General features: G+C 34.4%; 2 protein-coding genes across 11 annotated transcripts; both read left to right on the top strand.

Annotated features, from left to right (window-relative positions):
- Positions 1-9,320: 9,320 nt before the first annotated feature.
- LOC111409785 (protein FLX-like 2) lies at positions 9,321-15,915 on the top strand. 10 transcript variants are annotated; one of them, XM_023039887.1, is made up of 7 exons: positions 9,321-9,499; positions 11,646-11,891; positions 12,384-12,940; positions 13,333-13,478; positions 13,795-13,898; positions 14,768-15,041; positions 15,075-15,915. In XM_023039887.1, exons 3-7 carry the CDS (start codon positions 12,387-12,389, stop codon positions 15,476-15,478), a joined length of 1,482 nt encoding a protein of 493 aa, XP_022895655.1. In that variant the 5' UTR covers positions 9,321-9,499; positions 11,646-11,891; positions 12,384-12,386; the 3' UTR covers positions 15,479-15,915. The 10 variants fall into 10 exon arrangements, with proteins under 10 accessions (XP_022895655.1, XP_022895647.1, XP_022895637.1 ...); XM_023039879.1 differs by having other exon boundaries at positions 14,765-15,041; XM_023039869.1 differs by having other exon boundaries at positions 14,768-15,915.
- A 579-nt stretch (positions 15,916-16,494) lies between these two features.
- Positions 16,495-19,776, top strand: LOC111409775 (endo-1,3(4)-beta-glucanase 2-like). Its single transcript, XM_023039813.1, has 2 exons — positions 16,495-16,637; positions 17,214-19,776. The coding sequence occupies exon 2, from the start codon at positions 17,296-17,298 to the stop codon at positions 19,513-19,515; it is 2,220 nt and encodes a 739-aa protein (XP_022895581.1). The 5' UTR covers positions 16,495-16,637; positions 17,214-17,295; the 3' UTR covers positions 19,516-19,776.
- The last annotated feature ends 1,015 nt before the right edge of the window (positions 19,777-20,791 follow it).

The following is a 20,791-nucleotide window of genomic DNA, read 5'->3' as shown; positions in this document are numbered from 1 at the left end:
CAATCAATTAATTAATCAAATGCTTGTTAAATTAATTAGCTGATAAATTGTAATCTTTCAATTCTCTTTTGTGTGCGACCCATCAGGTTTTCGATCACAATACTTACGGATGTGAAATATTATTTTATCTAAACAAAAATGATAAATTAAAATACCCTTTTAATTTATCAACAATTCACATTCGTCGTCCCAGATTGATATCTAGCAATATGTCAGAGTAATACATGTGACGATAAATGTCACATGGTATGACAAAATCAAACTCGTTCGTTTATCGTGAAACTACAATCCATTCGTCAATATGATCCAATCAATTACGAGATATGGAAGTGTGTCAATCTCGATTATTGATCATATCTTTTACTCCACTATTAAGCCAATATAAGTCGAAAACTCCTTTTTGATTTATCAGTATATATTGGCCAATGATTTCGTTATCGACGTAATTGAATCAAATACATATCATAATCTCTTACTATATAAGAGTGACGATCCTCTATTAGTCATTCACAACCTTCATACGATTCTTAACATACCTGAACGATGTCGTATTAGCGGTCCTGAGCAGAGCAACGTCCAACACCGTCAAAACATGACTGTCCTCATATAAGGTACTATAACGACCTCAAGTCAAAGGACCAATCTCACTACCGAATGTTAGAGATTAACCACTGATACTCAAATAGTTATCCATGTGGAATCTCTAGGCGGGTCTTCAATGTTTTGTTCTAGAACAAAACATCCACGGGTTCATTCAACTGTCATCACACTTTAGTTTATGTGATCAACTACTTACTTCACAAGTAAGAAATGCCACACGTAATGGTCTATCCGTAATAACGATATCCGTATCTCATTACTACTTACGACCACAGACGATTTAAGATTCAATCATATGTAATTTGTATCTCACACAACTCCTTATGATTAACAAATTAAAAAAAATTGAATCTACGGATTATATTATTTAATTTAATTGTCTATTATTAAATTCAATAATAGATATGTCATTAAATAGCATTAATTATATATTAAAGGTATTTATGTCCAATGTTGATTAGATTTAGGACATAACACTTACAACCTCTCACTTGTACTAGATCCAATCACTTATGTATCCAATATCATAAGAGTCTATATGACGATCATATTTATACTACGACAACTCTTTGTCAATGGATTTACAATATTGTAAATGTAGGAATTCGTTCTTCTCTTTACATCATTTCTATGTATTATCTATTTGATGAGATTATATCGCCTTATTACATGTTTGGATCATTGATAAGACCTTAGTTCCTTCGCATTCGCGGTGACTCTATTGTTATCATAATACAATGTCATGTGATCAACAATATTAGGAACTACTCCAAGTTCATTAATGAACATCTTGATCCATATTGTAACTCTTTACTGCTGCTGAAGCAATCATATATTAGGTTTCTGCTATTGAACCAATGGATGATTCACGTTTGGAACCTTTTCAACATACCGCTTTAAGAGTAAACCAATTTCTCCATATAAAATCTTCTCAAAATTTTATTTATGTAGATTGGGATGAGCTAAGCAATCTTCTAGATCTATCTCATAGATCAAGTTGTTTCGCCCATATCGCTCATGAATAAATCATTTAACAACCATTATTTCAACGATTGAAATATAGGGATGTCGTTTCCTATAATATTAGGAATACAACAATACTCCCACTATCTTCTTGTAAACACACAATTCGTCTTCATATTTGATAAGATCAAACATTTTGATTCTTCTATCAAATCGAAAATTTCAACTCCAAGAGACTTGCTTTAACCCATAGTCATGGTATGCAATTATTACAACCAAAATCTGAATGGACCTTAGCATGGCTACAGGCGAAAAGTTTCATCAAAGTCAACACGTTGTCTTTGTTTGTTACCGTTTGTCACTAATCTTACTTTGTATGTATGGATATTTCCATCCATGTCAACTTTTTATAGTAAACCATTTACAACCTTTGGGTATTATCCCATCAGGAGAGTCGACCAAGGTCCAAACCTTGTTCACATATGTCGAGTTTATCTAGGGTTTCATGGCCCCTTATTGTCTCTTTTAAGTCAACATTTGACTTTGTTTTTGTACAATTAGTAGGTTCATCATACTGGATCAGCAAAACCTAATTAATAATCGTGGATTCGCACCTTTTTCAAGGTCGAAGGTCGAATGATCCTACTAGATTTAAATGGAGTTGTCCTGTCCTCAGGAGTCTCTACTTCCTGATCAAGAGTATGTCCCATATCAGATATGGGATCTAGCTAAGATTTATCTAATTGATTAACTATATCTGTGGACTCTTGAACTCTTTCAAGTTCCATTTTGCTCTCACTGTCCTTCCCTAGGGTAAACATTTTCTCTAAGAATACAATATGTCGTGAGACGAAAAATTTCTTCACGATAATAGAATTTATATTCAAATATCTGCTTTATATATCACAAATATGTATTTTTCGGATTTAGTCTCAAACTTATCCGATTCAAGGCGTTTCAAATAAACGTCATGGCCCAAACTTTCATATGAGATAAATTGGGACCATTCCCTTTCCATAACTCGTATGGAGTTTTGTTAACCAATTTAGATGTGACATGATTTAGTGTGTTGTACACTGCAATTAATGCATGACCCCAAAAATGATTTTGAGAAATTTACATGGCTTGTTATTAATTGGACTATTTCTATTAGTTTACGATTCCTCTGTTCAGATACACCACAATGTTGCAGTGTATATGGAGAAGTTCACTGCAAGAGAATCTCGTTCTCTCTTAGATAATCTAAATTTTTATCTTTAAGATATTTACACTTCGATCAGATCTTAAAGTGAGGGTATCTTTACCTATATGTTTCTCTACTTCTAGCTTGAATCTTTTGAACTTTTCAAGAACTTCATACTTGAATTTCATCAAGTTTACATGATATTGATGACATAAGAGAAACCTCATCTTACACTAATTGACATGGATCCATATACATCACTATGTATTATATTAATATTTATGCAGACTTATTCCTCTTCAAGCAAAATGAGATTTGGTCATTGTGCCAAACATGTATGTTTTGCACTTGTCAAACGATTCAAAATCAATTGACTCTATGTATACATATCTATGTAATTTTGAAATTGCATTTCATCTATATGACCAAGTCTGCAATGTAAGATTGGTGTATTATTCAAATTATCACATTTATGCCTTTTAACTTCTATACTCATTATAGAATGCTTAGAATTTAGAATATAAATGTTATTTATAACTTACCATACCATAAAGATCTTAATCAAGATAAGTATGAACAACAATTGCTCTCAACATTAAATATAAAACAATTCATGTACAAACATAAAATTTATTTAATGTTTCAGTTATGGTGGGTACAAAGTAACATTTCTCTAATTTCAATACTAAGCCAAAAGGCAATAGCAAGAAATATGCTCCAACAAGCAATGCGGCAACATTTGCTCATCTTCAACGTGTAGGTTAACTTCTCCCTTTTGCAGTGACCTACTTCTATTTAGTTCCTCCATATTTGTATAAATATAAGGCCTACATCTGGTATCAAATTACTAAGAAACTCGTGAAGCAGACGTAAGCCATGCAATATTTCTTCCAATGACCTTTCATTCTATAATGAAAGCAAGGGTCATTAGATTTGATATTGTCCTTCGTTTTGACTGTATTAGCCATATTGGACGTTTTCCCAAAGCCCCTTTAGGCTTTTTCTTAGAGGAATCAATGGCTTGCCCACTATTAACTTTGATATTGTGCATAACAATCTTAAGCATGTTCAGCAACTCAATAATTATGCATTCAAACTTATTCACGTTAAATTCATAATTAGTTGTTAATAGCTTTCTCTGACGGAGATTGCAGAACCAAGTCATTACTTAATTCATGGTTTGTGAGTGAACTCAATTGAGACATTTCTCAACGTCAATCATCTTTAGTGTCTGAGCATCGACTGGAGATTACTCTGTCATTTCGCATCGGTATAGTTGCTTGGAATTCTCATACTCTCCCACACATGATTATTATCATACAACTTTTTGAAATAAAAAATCATGTGTTAACATCTATACTCTCTTTCACAACTCAAGTGACATAATTGCAAGCATCACATATATGCAATACTATCATTGTCACTGTGTTTATTACAGTAGCCACTTCTTCCTTAATCGAGTCATCAGCAGGTATCTCTGGAAAGGGCTACTCAAGAACATAACCAATTTTTCATGCATGAGAACAATTCTCAAATTGCGGTGTCAATCAAGAAGATTTGATTTGGTTTGATTGTTGGCATCCAGTATGCCACCCAAAAGACACATGGTTACTCATGATTCAATAAGTATACATGACAAAAAGTAAAAGAATAATATATTAAATATATCAATTAATTTAATATGGACTTTTATTAAATTAATTATGCTTCCACTGTTTAACTCAAATATATGACCCTCTCAAATAAAATTATAGAGTTCATACTTGACTCCCAGTAGGTTAGGATCCCATTTATTATATTAAAACCTTGAGTGTATTCAATAAACTTTAATATAACATTTGGGTAGATACTATTATCAATTATATCTCCATACAACTCTCAGATTATTAAACTGAAAAATCTCTGTCTTCACATATCTTATGTGTTAGCTTAACATACCTCTAAAATTTATCTCTTTAAGTGTACTTAACTAAAGATAAATTTTAGTTAAGTTAAATTCGTCATTCAGAAATATCAAATATTTCATAGTGTCAAACATATCCCTAATAGACCAGCCTTTAGTGTACTCGACAAATTGAAACGATTTGGGACTCTGATTTTTCACTATAATGATGGAAGACGATTATAAATGTGACTTAATATATTTATTTGAGGGATTTTGCATTCAAAAGTATCATCGTAACATCATATATGTTGTATTATACATCTACCATGCAAATAAACATATATATATATATATACATATATGTGCATATACAATACACCGTGTCATGTTGTTCACTGACTCTTCTTGGACATCCCAAGATGTGTATATATATATATATATATATATATATATACATGTGTGTGTGTGTATGTGTGTGTGGACGATTATAGACTTTACTATCTAGTCTTCTCGAGCCATAAGAAAGATAAGTTGGTCAATTCCTATGGGGTATCGTATTGGTTAGTATCAATGCACCATCTTCATGGTTTTCTCCTCTTCTTATTTTCTCAATTAGTCTAACTGCAACATATATCCTATATTAGTTGACACGCAGACCTAAATGAAATTAGACTCACAAGTCCAAAATAATAATAACAATAACGGACTCCCAGGTCCAAAATGAATAAGAGTTTACAGACCCTTAATAATAACAATAACAACGATCTCGTAGACCCAAAACAATTAAGAGCTCACAATCTCATAAAACAACAAGAATAAAATAACCATTCAACACATCCACATGGTTGAGTCCATAATCGTCCACAATAGTACATTCATCACATAAATGTATGTCTATATAGTATCTAATATTATATGCAAATACGCTTTAAGTTTTTAGCAATTAAAATCGTCTAAACTCTTTTAGACTAATGAATTGAAACAATTAAATAATTAATTAATCATATTAATCAATTAATTTAATTAGCGGGCAAATTTTAATTAAATATCAAATTAGAATCCAACTCTAATTCCACAATTATAGGGCGGGTAATTAAAATCAAATTTTAATTAAACATTAAATTAGAGTCCAACTCTAATTTCAAAACTTAAGGTAGTTGAATTTAATTAAAATCAAATTTAATTAAATAACAAAATTAGAGTCCAACTCCAATTCCAAGATTTTAGGGCGAACTCATTCAATTAAAATCAAATTTTAATTAAATAAGATATTAGAGTCCAACTCTAATTTTCAAGAAAAAATTTTAGGGCAAGACAATTTAACTAAAATCAAATTTTAATTAAATGTCAAATTAAAATCCAATTCTAATCTCAAGGAAAATTTTTAATTAAATGTCAAATTAGAAACCAATTCTAATTTTTAGAATATATTCGGGTGAATATTTAATTAAAATCAAATTTTAATTTAGTATTAAATTAGAGTCCAACTCTAATCTAAATTGAATAAATGTTTATTGAGGTTAATATTTTCTGGCCGATTCAAGAGAAAACTAACCAAATGATGCACAAAATTAGCAACACTGCCCAATTTGCTAAGGAATCCATGCATGACGTTGAAATTTTTGATAATTTGTACTCTCGTTTAAAACCTTAAGCATTTAGACTGTGAACAAATTGATTTATTTAAATTGTTTTCTATCACATGCAAATATATTAAAATTTTTTTTTTCATCAAATGCATCGTACATGCACAATTTCAAAATCAAATTATATTGATATTTGGATTTAAGATCTATGTTTAGACTTAGTTGATTGTAGGAATGTAAATTGGACACGTCGGTTCGGTCGGCCTAAACTGATCCAAGTCATGCCTCGAAAAAAATCTAATCGAGGTTCGGGTTGAGCCTCATTTTCGGGGCATCGACTCAAGCCACATAGGGTGACTCGTTTTATGGGCCATTTGGCTCGAATTGAAAAAAATAAATAAATGCCAAAAAATACACATTTAAAATTGGTAGCAGATTTGCTGCCGATTAAGGTAGTTATAGCCAATAGCTAGATAGCTGTCTATGTGTAGCTGCCTTAAACAGGTAGTAATTATGGTATGAAATTTGAATTTTCAAATTTAGTTTAAATGGTTTGATTTTTTTAAATTTTTTTTTGGGTTATAAATATAGGTTGAATTCTTCAGTTTCATATTAATTTTCTTCAATCAATTTTAACTTGTAGCATTCTAATTTCAAGTTTCAACTTCAACCTATAAATTATTTTCTCTAATATTAAATTTTTTATTCTAAAATTCAGTATCTTTTGTTATAATAATTATAGAATATGGATGAATTTTATTAACGATGAGATTAATCAATTTAAAGGTAATTCGAGTACTCCGGGCGAATATGATGCATCTCAAAAAGTTTCAATTGATTTAGAGGGTATCAAAGAGGAAGAAGTACTCGATATTACTAAAAGGTCAAAAAAATCGTCAGATTATTGGCAACATATGACACGTAAAAAAGTTGGTGATCAAAATAGAATTAATATTTGGAAAGTATGTTACAATTACTGTTGCAAATAACTTAGTTGGAAGCCCAGTTTAAGCACAACGCATTTGAATAAGTACATATTGAGGAGTTGTAAAGCGAAACTAATTATGAAACAAACCGAACTAGTGTTTGACGGGTTCGGTTCTACTCTTTCCATCTTTTCATATTCACATGAAAGATTTCGTAAAGGGATGGCTGCATACGTAACTGCAGAGATGTTGCTTATGATGATGAACTTAATACACTTTACCCCATTCGTGTAGAATTTTTTCCAACACAGGTGTACTTCTTATTGTAGAAATACTTTTCATTCAGACATTATGAAGTTATTTAACAAAAGAAAACAAGTTGCTATTGAATAACTAAAAACTTTTAATAGTGTTATATTGTTTACCTCTAATTTATGGACCGGTGTTAATAAAAATGTTATATTGCCGATACGACTCATTATATTACTTATCCATGGTTTCTACATAAAAGAGTTATTGAATTCAGATATATAGAATATTCTCATAACGCAACTACTATATATATGGTTTTAAAAGATATTATATAAGGATATGGTATGTAAGAAAATCTTCGAAATTTTACTTTTGACAATGCTGATGTGAACAAACTTGTTATCAATGAATTTATTAATGATCTTAATCCTGCATTTGAAAATTTATTGGTCGTCAACGTTCTGTATGCTAAATTATTAATTTGATTGTAAAAGTTGGATTAGAAAATATAGAATTGCCTTTAGATAAAATTAGACAAACAATAAATTTTATTTTTATGTCATTAGCCAGAACGCAAACATTTAACAGTTTGTGTGCAGAATATGGCTTACAAGAAAAATCATTTGTCACTATTGTAACACGTAGATGAAATCTATATATTTTATGTTACATTCGTGTGAAAATTATGATAAATTGATTTCATTATATTATAAGAAATTTTTAAAACCTTTTTTCGATGCCACAAAGGAATATAGTAGTGCTTATTACCCTACATCATCACTTGTTTTACAACATTTTTTCTCCATTTCACAAACTTTTCATAAATATAGGAATTTACCAAATTTTGTTGATGCAGTATACTCAATGGAGTTAAAATTTTGTAAATATTGGGAAGAATTACCCCATTTATTTCTTTTAGCTTTGATGATGGACCCTTTACTTAATTTAACTGGCACAAAATTTATTATAAATGAGATTTCAAATTAATTTGAAATTATCACGTATGCATATAGAATCTACATTACGTGAAATGTATAACATTATACTGAAAAGGAGGTCAGGGCAGTTCTTTCCCAAAGTTCATTTTCAAGAAATATTTGAACAAATTCAGATGATTTATGTAATAACTTGGACACCAATACAAGTGTTTCTTCATTTAGTACTAGTTCATTAACATCTAGAGTGATAGATTTTAGCAGTACAATCTTGAAATTCCCTCTGATTTAGCTAGATATATGTGTGTGAATGTTTGTGGTGTGTTACAACTAAAAGAATTATAAGAATTTAGTCTTTTATCATGGTGGAAGTGTAACGAAAGGTAATATCCAATTGTATAAAGAAATCGCACGTGATCTACTAACACTTCCGGTGTCTACAGTGGCATTAAAGACTGCATTTAGTTTAGGTGATCGAGTTTTATCAGACGAACGATCAAAACTAAAAGAAGATATATTGAAGACTCTAGTATGCTTGAAGGATTGTGAAAGTGCAGAATTATAGATGGCAATACTTGGATACATCTAGTGTTACTATACATTATTGTTTGACTTGGTGTATAATCGAGCTAGGATTGAATCCTCGTTCCCTATATGTGGTCGTGGATACATACACATTAACAACAATTCTTGCACAAATCTGCACCATCAGGTCCATTATTTTAGCCAAATTATGAGATCCGAAGAAATTGAAGAGAGGTGGCGCTTGTCACTTTTTTTAATTTGTCATTTTTTTAGTAATTATCACTTTTTTCGAAATTTTGTCACTGTCACTTTTTTTCAATTGTTTTTAATTGTCTTTCTGAAATTTCTATCACTTTTTTATTAGCAAATTTCATGTTTTAATAAAATTGACATTGTATGTAATTTTTTAATTAAAAAATAATAGTTTATTGTGTTACTTTTTAAGTTTACAGTATTTTTACTTTCAAAATGTATTTTTGTAAGGTGCCCTTTTATGCAATAGATAGAGGACAAGCGGTGAAGGGTTTTTTTCCCCTTGTATTGCACTAAAGATTGGGAACAATTTACCGTGAAGGAGAGGCTGTTGCTACCAATTTAATCTTGTGTTGCAGTGGCTTCATCTTATTCATAACAAAACTTGAAAGGTAATATCGGATTCATGTGTGAAAAAACATGTTATAAATTTATGAGGGCTTTATTTGTTGATTTCACTGTCGATTGGATTGTTGTGAATGATCTAATTTCAACAAAACTTGAAAGGTAATATCAGATTCATGTGTGAAAAAACATGTTATAAATTTATAAGGGCTTAATTTGTTGATTTCACTGTCGATTGGATTGTTGTGAATGATTTAATTTCAACAAAATTTGTTCTAAGATTCTGTCGATCTTTATAGTTTATTTTTTATTTTTTCAAAATTGTTGTTTATTGATAGTAACTTGCTTACGCAACTGCAATTTTCTCGATGATATACCTCCTGAAATTTTGATGCGGTTGTTTATGGTTTTCTCCTTGCCTTTGGAACTGCTTTACCCAGTACTAAAATCAAGCGGGAACAGTGGCTCCGGCCCTGGACATGACAACGAGAGTATAGAATGTGATTGTTTCTTGAAGGATTTATAAATTTTGCGTAATTACTCTCATTTCCCCTCTGCGGCATAAGTTTTGGCCCATGAGTTTTTTTAGGTAGGAGGAATAGTATTCTCTGAAAAAGGAGGCGTTGCAATTCCCTGAACTAACCTGAAACTTGACTTACATCAGTTGTGCTGGAAAATGCAATTCATTGGTTAACTCTGCATGCGAAAAAGATGTTTCGGGCACATGGTTGCTAAGAGACAACTTTGTGTACAAATTAATATTGATCCTAATGTACATGTTCTGTCTGATTTTGAATTCCCTTCCATCTAGTTCAAATGTTTATACTGAATAAGGCAAAGTAGGAGAATGACGAAATTGGGGACCAAAGAAAAGTTTGCTACTATCATGGGAGCCCTGGTAAGCAAAGGCAATGAAAACACTCTTCTTTGTCCCTTCCCACTAATTCTATGAGAGCAGTAGTTGTGATCAGGAAGAGCCAGGACTTGGCCATTTGAAAGAAGCAAGCCATCTACATTTCTTTTCTTGGTATTTGGTAGTTGACAAACAGCTTGCTGGCATGCATTGGAGTCATGCTAATCATTTATTACGCATGAGCGAAGCTGTTAAGTACTTGCCATCGACCTTATTGAAGCGAAATTCTAATACTAAAAAATCTTAGGGTTCAGATTTTGGAAGGTGATAGTGAGTGTCAGCATGTGCAAGCTTCAAACCAAGGGCATACAAAAATGTAGGGAACCTTTAGGATTTGAATTGCACCGGCTTCTGACTTATAAAATAGTTTAACATTTTGGCCATAAAACAAAGCAATAGAAGGACATCTTCCATTGGATGGATGCTTTTTGAGTTCTTTAGACTGTTCCACATCACTACGCTTGTAGACAAACTTGTAACAATGCTTTTATCTGGTAACCTTAACCTTCAATGGTTTACAAAGTTTTTGATGATTTAAAATAATTCTGATTGCTTATCCTCCTTAAACCATAAGGTTCTTTTCTCCAAGAGATCACAAAATCCCTATATGTTTTATAATTTTTGCATGATTTTATAATGCTGAACTCCTGTTTCCTTATGCTCTTTCATTTGTTTATTTTTGCACATTTTGGAATCCTAGAGTTTTTAGCCGTTAAATGACAATTTCAGTAAGATGATCTCAACGGAAATGAGGACATTAAGATTGGCGTGTCACTACATTAGAATTGGATAAGGTAATAAGATATACTGTGACACTAGTTGGGTTAAAATAAGGATGACTTAGGTGGTTGGGCATGTATGAATGTACCTAATGAAACTCCATTTCACAAGAGTATACAATTTCACAATCTCAGCAGCATGTTAGAAGAGGGAGAAGATAGACCAAAAGTTAACAACCAACCAAAAGTTAACATGGTTGGCTAAGAATTTGGTTGCATAAAATGGTTCAGTAGATGTAGCTATGAATCAAATTGAGAAAAAAGATTCTTGTAGCCGAGTCCACATTAAGTAGGAATAAAACTTAGTTTGTTAACGTGTGGCTTTGTATGTACCGAAATCATATCATTTTGTTTTTAAACCTTGGTCTCTAAAATCTGAAATTACAAACTGATTTTCAATCTGATTGAATCTTTTGCCTTTTATTATATTAATATAAATGTGTATATCTATTCTTGTAATTTTTATTATTAACGTTTAGATGTTTGTTAATATATGATTAGGGGCTGTAGTAAACAAGCAGTTTGCGAACAGCTTGTGTTCAGCTGGCATAGTAACTCATTCATTCACATCTATAAAGGTGAACTGCACACGAATTCCATCAATTCAGTGGCAGAATTTGGAAATTCTGGAGCTCAAAAACCTGATCCTGATGTATTACAAAAGGAAATGCTACAGAAGCTCTATTAACTTAAATTTTCCAGTAGTCCAACACAAGAAAAAATTAAACTCTAAAGATCTTAAAGCAGGTATGTGTCAATCCAAAGGATAATCTCATCAGGAACCCAGATGTGACCATGTCTTGTATTTGCAAATACTTATCATCTACTCTTCGAAGTTTTGAGTACTTAAATAAAAAAATTCTCATGATATCTGCCCTATGCCGTCATTTATTTTGTGATTAATGAACTTGGCAACATTAATTCATATCTCGTTGTTAGTTACATGCTAACTCAATTTTACCGTCTCCCTCTTGATCTTTATTTTATCATTTTGCTTGCTGTTTAACCTTGTTACCATGTAGTTCTTGATCCCATGCTACCATCAATCACAGTAAGAGGATTTAATCTTCCTCCCTCCTTTCCTTTCCGCTTAAGTGCTTGTTGTCCTAAGCATACTAACATGATATTGCATTGTTTGATAAAGCTATAGTGTGGTGTTTGTTGAATTGGTGCATTGCAAATTAAAGAACAATTCCATATCTTGTGTGGTGTGTAACTAGTTATGCCTGTTAGTTGCAGGTAATGGCAAACAGTAGCCGAGTGCCTCCTCCCCACCTCCGGCGCGCTCTTGCTGGCCGGAGCATGGTGCATCATGATGCTTATGGCCCTCCAAAACATCCTCCACCTGGTGGTTTCCCTCTAGAAATGTTGCTTCCTGAAGTTATGGAACAAAAGCTTACTGCACAACATGTCGAGATGAACAAACTTGCGACTGAAAATCAGAGGCTTGCCACTACTCATGGAACTCTTAGACAAGATCTTGCTACTGCCAAGCATGAGTTGCAGTTAGTACATGCTCACATTGCTGATATGAAGGCTGAGAAAGAACATCACACAAAAGGATTAATGGATAAAACTGCGAGGATGGAGGCTGAACTTCAGGCTGCAGAGTCTATCAAAACAGAGTTTCAGCAAGCACATGCTGAAGCTAGGAGCTTGTTTTCTGCAAGACAGGAACAAATTTCCCAGGCGCAGCAGCTGACACGCGATCTTCAGATGGCTCACTCTGAGGCACAGCAGATTCCTGCTCTAATGGCTGAAATTGAGAGCCTGAGACAGGAGTATCAGCAATGCAGGTAGTTATTCCCGATATTTGGTTGGACGAGGAAACAACCCAAAAGAATATTATATCCAATGTCTGACAAAAGTGAGGAAAAATTCAAAGTAGAGAGGAATGACGTATAATCCAGATAAAGGAAAAATCAAACACTGTTAATACTTTTTTCTATGTTGTTAACTTAGGCTCTCTGATATGCCCATTTCTATGGTTTTTTTAGTAGTAATGCGGTCAATGGTAAAATTATTTTAATCTAATAACTGGTTGATTAAAGAGCTTGTCAGATGTACGAATGGAAAATTTCTTCCTACCATAATTTAATTTAACAAGTAATGTTTTTAATGTTTTCTGAAACTAAAAGTTTGTATTGCAGTTGAAATTTCTGATGATTTTTGGGCGATATCTATACAGGGCTACTTATGACTACGAGAAGAAATTATACAGTGACCATCTTGAATCACTTCAGGTGATGGAGAAGAACTATATGGCAATGTCGAGAGAGGTGGATAAGCTTAGAGCAGAGTTAACTAATTCTGTAAACTTTGACCCACAAACAGGTAGGTCGGTTTTGTTTTGCATTATTTGAGCTGATTCTGATTTTTTTGATGATCAATGGTCAGAAATGATAAAAAGAAAAATATATTTTTGAACTTTGTGAATATAGGTTGATAATTAATTATTTGTTTCTGCTAATAAAACATCAAATAAGTTGTGAAGTAATTACATAATTATTTATTTATTTTTTAGCTAAAAGCGTCTAAACCAACTATCGCTTTAGTTCTTTCAGACTTTTTTTCTGTCGTGCATGGAAAAACATTTTTGTCTTGCAATCTTTTTACTATGAGTAACTAATACGTCACAATGCAAATGCAGGCGGGCCATATGGTGGTTCTGCTGGATACAGTGGAGGGGGTATTCCAGGGGGGAACTATGCTGCTGGACAAAATGCTTATCATGATGGCTATAGCTTATTACAGGTATATATCATCTGCTTGCTAATGTGAATTAGTTGATTGCGATATCATCAAAGAAAATTTTAGAGATTTGGTTCAAATATTTCCAGGTTGAACTCCAAAATATTATGAATTTGAATCCTGCAGGCCGCACGACACACACACACATCCTTTGCATTTTGGGCAGGATAAAATATGTTCACGAAGCATCAAATTATATCTTCCTGATCACTTCCCCAATCTTAATCATTGGGAGAAAATGTATTGAGGTGAAATTGATGACCTACACGAAGCAAAGTTCAAACATTTCGAGTTGGTTTCTTATAATTAGATTCAAATTCAAAACTGCAGGACTTATATTTTGTTGTTTCTTATGATAAGCAATTCTTCAATAGGTCAAATTGCGCTCCTGTTCCCATTTCAGTATCTGCCAACTGCAGTGATTTTAACGGGTGCTGTAGATAACATGAAAATGGCATTGCCATGGCTGTCACTCTGGACACAGAGAGAAATACTCTGGTTTGTTTTAGTTTAATTCGACGAACTGGTTTGGTCTCAGCATTCTGATATCTAAGGATTCTAAAAAATAATGTTATCACACTGCTAGTGCATTCAGACTTTTTTGAGTACTACACTTGCGTTCAAATCATGTAGAGTACATATACCACTTGGAATCTTTTTGATGCTGCAGGATGCACTTTTCTTTTCATGAATTTAATGAAATCATTTACTGATTCAGAACATCTAAAATTAGTTTCATAACATCAGAAAAGAATTTCACATTGTCATGGTTGATTTGACTTCCAAGCCTTGAGTTTCAAGAAGTGAAATTTTGTGTCACTTCTCTAGGAATGTGCCTGGTGAAGCCTAATTTTGTTTTCTCTACACAGCAGGGCCAAACGTCACTTTTAGGAGGGGCTAGTGGTGCTGGAGCTGCTGGCACTGGGAGTGGAGCACATGATTCTGGCGCTGGGGGTACTTCTCCTCATTTTGTAGCTCAATCTGCATCTGGTGGTTTGGGGGCTGCTTATGATGCATCAAAAAGGACTGGTTATGACGTGCAAAGAGGGCCTACTGGACCTGGCTACGATGCACAGAGAGGATCTACTGGACCTGGCTTCGATGCAGAGAGAGTTCCAACTGGGCCCGGCTACGATGCACACAGAGGACCAACTGCACCCGGTTACCAGCCACAGAGAGGACCAACTGCACCCGGTTACCAGCCACAGAGAGGACCAAGTGTACCGGGTTACCATTCACAGAGAGGACTCATTGGTGCCCCAGCTTATGAAATGCAGAGAGCACCTAAGCAAGACACGCAGAAGGGACCAGGTTATGATGCTGATAAAGCACCTGGTTATGATGATCAAAGACCTCCACCTACTCGTGATTTTCGAAGAGATTCCGGAAATGACGTCCAAAGGGGATCTAATTATGATCTGCAGAAAGCTGCTGGCTATGATCCATCGTCTCAAGGCGCTGTTGGGTCCCAAGGACAGGTACCGATTGAAAATACACATCATGTGTCAGGACCACCACCGCCTACTCGCCCCAGTGGTGGATACGAGGCACCTGCACGAGGTGGGAACCCTGTTCATAGATGAGTTCAGAACCATCTCAATTTCAGTGTTGTCCGAAATTTCTTCGTGGATGCCTTGTGTAATTGAGCTCGCATTTTACTTGTCATTCGTCATCCGGCACGATACATCTCCCTCGTGTTATGTTTCTCTTTCATAAGGAGACGTCTGTAGTGTTATGTTTCTCTTTCATAAGCAGACGTCTGTAGTGAAGTTCTGATATGAAAGCATAACCAATGTAGTTTTCAACTTATTATGCAAGTCGAACACAGAAGCAGAATGCAGTCATGCTTTGTTGGAAGAGCCTAGTACCCAACAAATTGTGGTGGTGTTCATGTTCAGCCTACAACTATTTATATTTTCTGAAAAATTCTGTGTACGCAAAATTTAACTTATGTTCTTCGAAACTGCTCAATACTATTCCGCTGAAATCAAATATGAGTCACCAAAGAGTTGGAATGTTATAGGCCTATTTGGCATGGTTTTTATCTTTGCTTGTTATAGAAGTACCTTTGGAGGAAGTTACCTTAATTTTTAAGAGTTTTTTATTTTGAAAATATTTTTAGAGGAAGTTTGAGTCAATTTCCTTTAAAAGTTCTTCTAACTAGAAGAAATACTTTTATAAAATTAGTTCAACAGGTCCAAAAATTTTTAGATCTGAAAAATGTTTTCTGACTTTTCAAAAGACATGCCAAATTGGCCATACATATTACATAAACATGAATTTCTCTCATATTACATAAACATGAATTTTTGGATATGAAAAATGCTTTCTAACTTTTGAAAAGACATGCCAAATCGGCCCTACATATTACATAGACATGAATTTCTCTCATTCTTTGCTTCATCAAAACATGGTAATGACTTAAAAACATTTTTATTATCCCTTTCTTCATCTTCCAAACTAGAAGCCTCTCTTTAGGGAATTCATCATAATCTGGTCACCCCAAGGAACAGATACTAACTTTCCTTCCAATCCATCCCTTCTTTCTTGTCCTACCCCACCAATTTTTCTTCATATTTATGTTGGAAAGCTTAGCTCTCTTTCTCTCTCTCACAAAGTTTCGAAGTTTCCTCTTCCTTAGAACGGTTATCTTCTTCTTGGATAAGGCCATATTGCCAGCACATTCAGCAAGCCAATCAAGACTCCAGCCACCTTGCACAAACTAATTGCACATTTGACTATGTAAGTACTACAATACGTGTTTTCATTATCGTTTATATTGAATTTTTATTTTTATTAGCAATTCTAGAATGTCAACTTCACTTGATATAATGTTAATTTTGTAATCAATTGCTTCTATTTGTTTCCTGTTCTTTCCTCCATTAAAATAAAAAATATGATCGTTATTCATCACATGAAGATACCAAATTTGAATTTCTATATCTCGTGTGGGGTTCATAACGATTATATTTTTCATTCTCATTTTTACAAAAATGGAAAACAAACACCCCTTTAATTTTTATTAAAAAAAAAATACTCTGTGACTTAGAGGGTTGCCACAGTCGTACAAGATAAAATCTCCAAGTGAACTTGTTGAGAGGCTTATTCTTTTTGAGAAATAATTCGTGTTTAGAAATAGGATTAACTTTTCAAATAAATTTATTTTTACGTTATAAACACAAAATGTGGGGGAAATGAAAGGAAGAAAAAAAAAATTTGGCTTCTTGTGACGCGATGAGACTTTTTTATTTTATTTTTATTTTTATTTTTATTCTAATAAATCTGATTTTTTTAAACTAATTTTCATTTTTTTGACAGGTACGAAGTGACCTAATTGCAATATTGGTCCACAAAACCTTCTGCGATTTCTATTTTGGCCCATAAATCCCCATATAAATTCATGGCGAAGAAAATCGTTCGAAGACTCACAACCTTGATCACAAAGCCTTTCAGGAAACGGCCGCGTAAAAGGCCACCACCGTCGACGCCGACGATATCGCCGACTCCGACTCCGACCCCAACTCCGACGCTGATGCCCTCTTCCCCCTATCCACCGGAATCCCCAGTCGACACCATGTCAACGCCACCACTAAAACTGTCCTCCCATCCTTTTCTCTTCCCGGAAATTCAGTCTCCAGTCCTGCCTGATCCTTCATCATTCTTCTCACCCCACCTCCTCTCCAATCCTTTACCCACGAATTCATTTTTTCAGAATTTCGTGTTGAAAAATGGTGATCAGCCTGAATATATACACCCATATTTAATCAAATCATCTCAATCTTCTCTTACCCTTTGTTACCCATCTCAGTTCAAGAGTCCTGCTTTCTTATACGAGATATTTATTGCTGATCTCACCATTTCCGTACTGAACAATCCTAATTCGAATGCAACCCACATCATATCTGCATTCAATGATTTGAGTGTGACTTTGGATCTTCCATCTAGTAATCTTAGGTTCTTTCTTGTTAGGGGGAGCCCCTTCTTGACTTGTAATGTATTGAGTCGTGTTGCGCTGTCAGTTTCAACTATTCATGCCATTCTTGAATTGTCCCCAAATGGTTCTTCCACAAAGTACACTATTAAGCTTAATAACAATCAGACTTGGCTTCTTTATGCTTCTTCTCCGATATATTTGAGTCATGATGTTTCTACTATTACTTCTAGTGTGTTTTCGGGGATAATTAGAATTGCTGTATTGTCCGATCCAAAATTCGACTCGGTTCTTGATCGTTTTAGTTCTTGTTATCCAATTAGTGGTGATGCTGTTTTCACTAACCCTTTTAGTTTGGAGTATAAATGGGATAAGAGAGGGTGGGGGGATTTATTAATGCTTGCCCATCCTTTACATCTTCAGCTCTTTTCGAGTACTGACAGTTCGGTTACCATCTTGGAGGATTTCAAGTACAATAGTATTGATGGTGAGCTGGTTGGTGTTGTTGGAGATTCTTGGGTTTTGAAAAGTGACCCTATTGCTGTTACTTGGCATTCAATTAGAGGGATTAATGAGGAATCAAATTCTGAGATAATTGAAGCACTCATTAAGGATGTTGAGGCCTTGAATTCAAATGCAGTATCAACAACATCATCGTACTATTATGGGAAACTGATCGCCAGAGCTGCGCGGTTTGCATTGATTGCAGAAGAGGTGTGTTATATTGAAGTGATCCCTGCAATTAGGAAGTTCTTGAAAGATATGATTGAGCCCTGGTTGGATGGAACTTTTGATGCTAATGGTTTCTTGTACGACCCAAAATGGGGTGGAATCGTGACTAAACTAGGATCAGCGGATTCGGGAGCTGATTTTGGATTTGGAATCTATAATGATCACCACTATCACCTTGGATATTTCATCTATGGGATTGCTGTTCTTGCCAAGATCGATGCTGCGTGGGGAAGGAAGTACAAGCCACAAGCTTATTCTCTTATGGCAGACTTTATGAACTTGAGCAGGCGAGTGAACTCAAATTATCCCCGTTTGAGGTGTTTTGACTTGTGGAAATTGCATTCTTGGGCAGGAGGGCTTACGGAGTTTGCAGATGGTCGAAATCAGGAGAGCACGAGTGAGGCCGTTAATGGATATTATTCAGCGGCTCTTATGGGACTGGCATATGGGGACAGCCACCTTGTTTCTATTGGATCTGCTTTATCTGCTTTGGAAATTCGAGCAGCACAAACTTGGTGGCATGTGAGAGAGGAGGACAATGTTTATGGAGAGGAATTTACCAAAGAGAACAGGATGGTGGGTGTTTTATGGGCTAACAAAAGGGACAGTGGTCTTTGGTTTGCTCCGGCCGACTGGAGGGAGTGTAGGCTGGGAATTCAACTTCTGCCTATACTGCCCATAAGTGAAATTCTATTCTCTGATGTACATTTTGTGAGACAGCTATTATCGTGGACCTTGCCAGCCCTGGCCCGGCAAGGAGTTGGAGAAGGTTGGAAGGGTTTCGTATATGCATTGCAAGGGATTTACGATAAAGAAGGTGCTTTAGATAAAATCAGGAACTTGAATGGATATGATGATGGGAACTCCCTCACAAATCTTTTGTGGTGGATTTATAGTCGAGATGATGAAAAAGAGAGACGAGTGGAACTTTGTTGGTTTCGTCACTATTCTCACTGAATTTGTGTTAAATAGAGTGAATAAAAGGGACAAATATGAAACCGGCTTCACAGATCAGAAATATCACTATGTATCGGGTATCTCAAGCATTTGTTCCTCATTGCATTTAATGTTTGTCCGATTTCTTATGTTGGAATGATTTGTTTTAGAACAATTATCACTTTGTCTGCTACAAATTGAATTCGAAAATCATAAATGCTTGTAAAAATGTGCACTTTATGCAGTATTATATGGTACAGGAAACATATTTATTGGAACTAACAGGCCTGTTGAATCTGCTTCCCAAATACATTTCTCATTATATTGAAAAGGTTAGTACAAAAGATAGGTTTATTATTGTTTCTTGATCAAATTATTAAACTCGCATATGATATCGACTTTTCAGTTGATGACCAAACGTTGAATTTGTGGATGATTCTGGGATCAAATGTAAGGTTAAAAAGCTTCATAAAATGTGATTAGTCTGCAACATTGTGATTTAGACTTTTTTATCATTGCAAGTAGATGATTTGGAGACTTGGTATATATCTTTGGTCATGAAAATCTGGTCACTCGGTTCTAGCGACTCCTTGTTTTTCTTTGATTCACACCTCTCTAGAAATCTTGTGAAGAGGAAGATAGGTTAATCGTAGTTGGTTGTATTTACTCAACTCTCCTAGGAAGCTAAAACTGTGAAAATTTGGATTCGTAGCATGTTAGGCAAGAATGAGCACCACCTTCTGTGTCCGTCTATTGCTGGTGCATCCCATTTGATAAATTGAATTACTATATCATGTACCAGATGTATATGAAGACCTTTTATCGAGAGAGATTCGACTTGTGGGAAGCATACTGGCACAGTGAAGGAATATGTGATAGAATTCCGTTCCTTGATGTGGATTGTGTAGAGTCTAATGTTATAATTTGAGGGGGAGTGTTTTTGTACGTGAGACATGTCGAATAATAAAAACTCACAAACGAATATTGGCGAACCCGTATTACCGTGAATCTTTTTGAATATATTAAAATATAAGTGAAGCTTAAGACAAAAAAGAATATTTGTAGGAACTGTAAATGACGAACTGGTAACTAATTTTATATTAGCAAAAATCATTATCCAAGCACACGAGTGAATAGAAGTAAGAAACATGACTTGACATGTAAGCAGGCTAGCAAATCATGAACTGATAACATAATCAATTATAAATTAATCAATCAATGATTGCCACATGTGACCGGCTCTAAAGGCTTGTTTACCCTCAAATTCTAAATAAAAATCTATAGATAGGCGTGCTGG

The sequence above is a fragment of the Olea europaea genome, chromosome 2, assembly GCF_002742605.1.
Source record: "Olea europaea var. sylvestris chromosome 2, O_europaea_v1, whole genome shotgun sequence".
In the NCBI taxonomy this organism is placed as follows: domain Eukaryota; kingdom Viridiplantae; phylum Streptophyta; class Magnoliopsida; order Lamiales; family Oleaceae; genus Olea; species Olea europaea.
This window is presented reverse-complemented; position numbering and strand designations above follow the sequence as displayed.

Excerpts from the sequence above, each read along its gene's own strand:
- LOC111409785 (XM_023039821.1), top strand. The coding sequence starts at position 12,387 with ATGGCAAACAGTAGCCGAGTGCCTCCTCCCCACCTCCGGCGCGCTCTT. Across the intron at positions 12,941-13,332 it reads CAGGAGTATCAGCAATGCAG|GGCTACTTATGACTACGAGA; the intron begins GTAGTTATTCCC and ends ATATCTATACAG. Across the intron at positions 13,479-13,794 it reads AAACTTTGACCCACAAACAG|GCGGGCCATATGGTGGTTCT; the intron begins GTAGGTCGGTTT and ends ATGCAAATGCAG.
- LOC111409775 (XM_023039813.1), top strand. The coding sequence starts at position 17,296 with ATGGCGAAGAAAATCGTTCGAAGACTCACAACCTTGATCACAAAGCCT.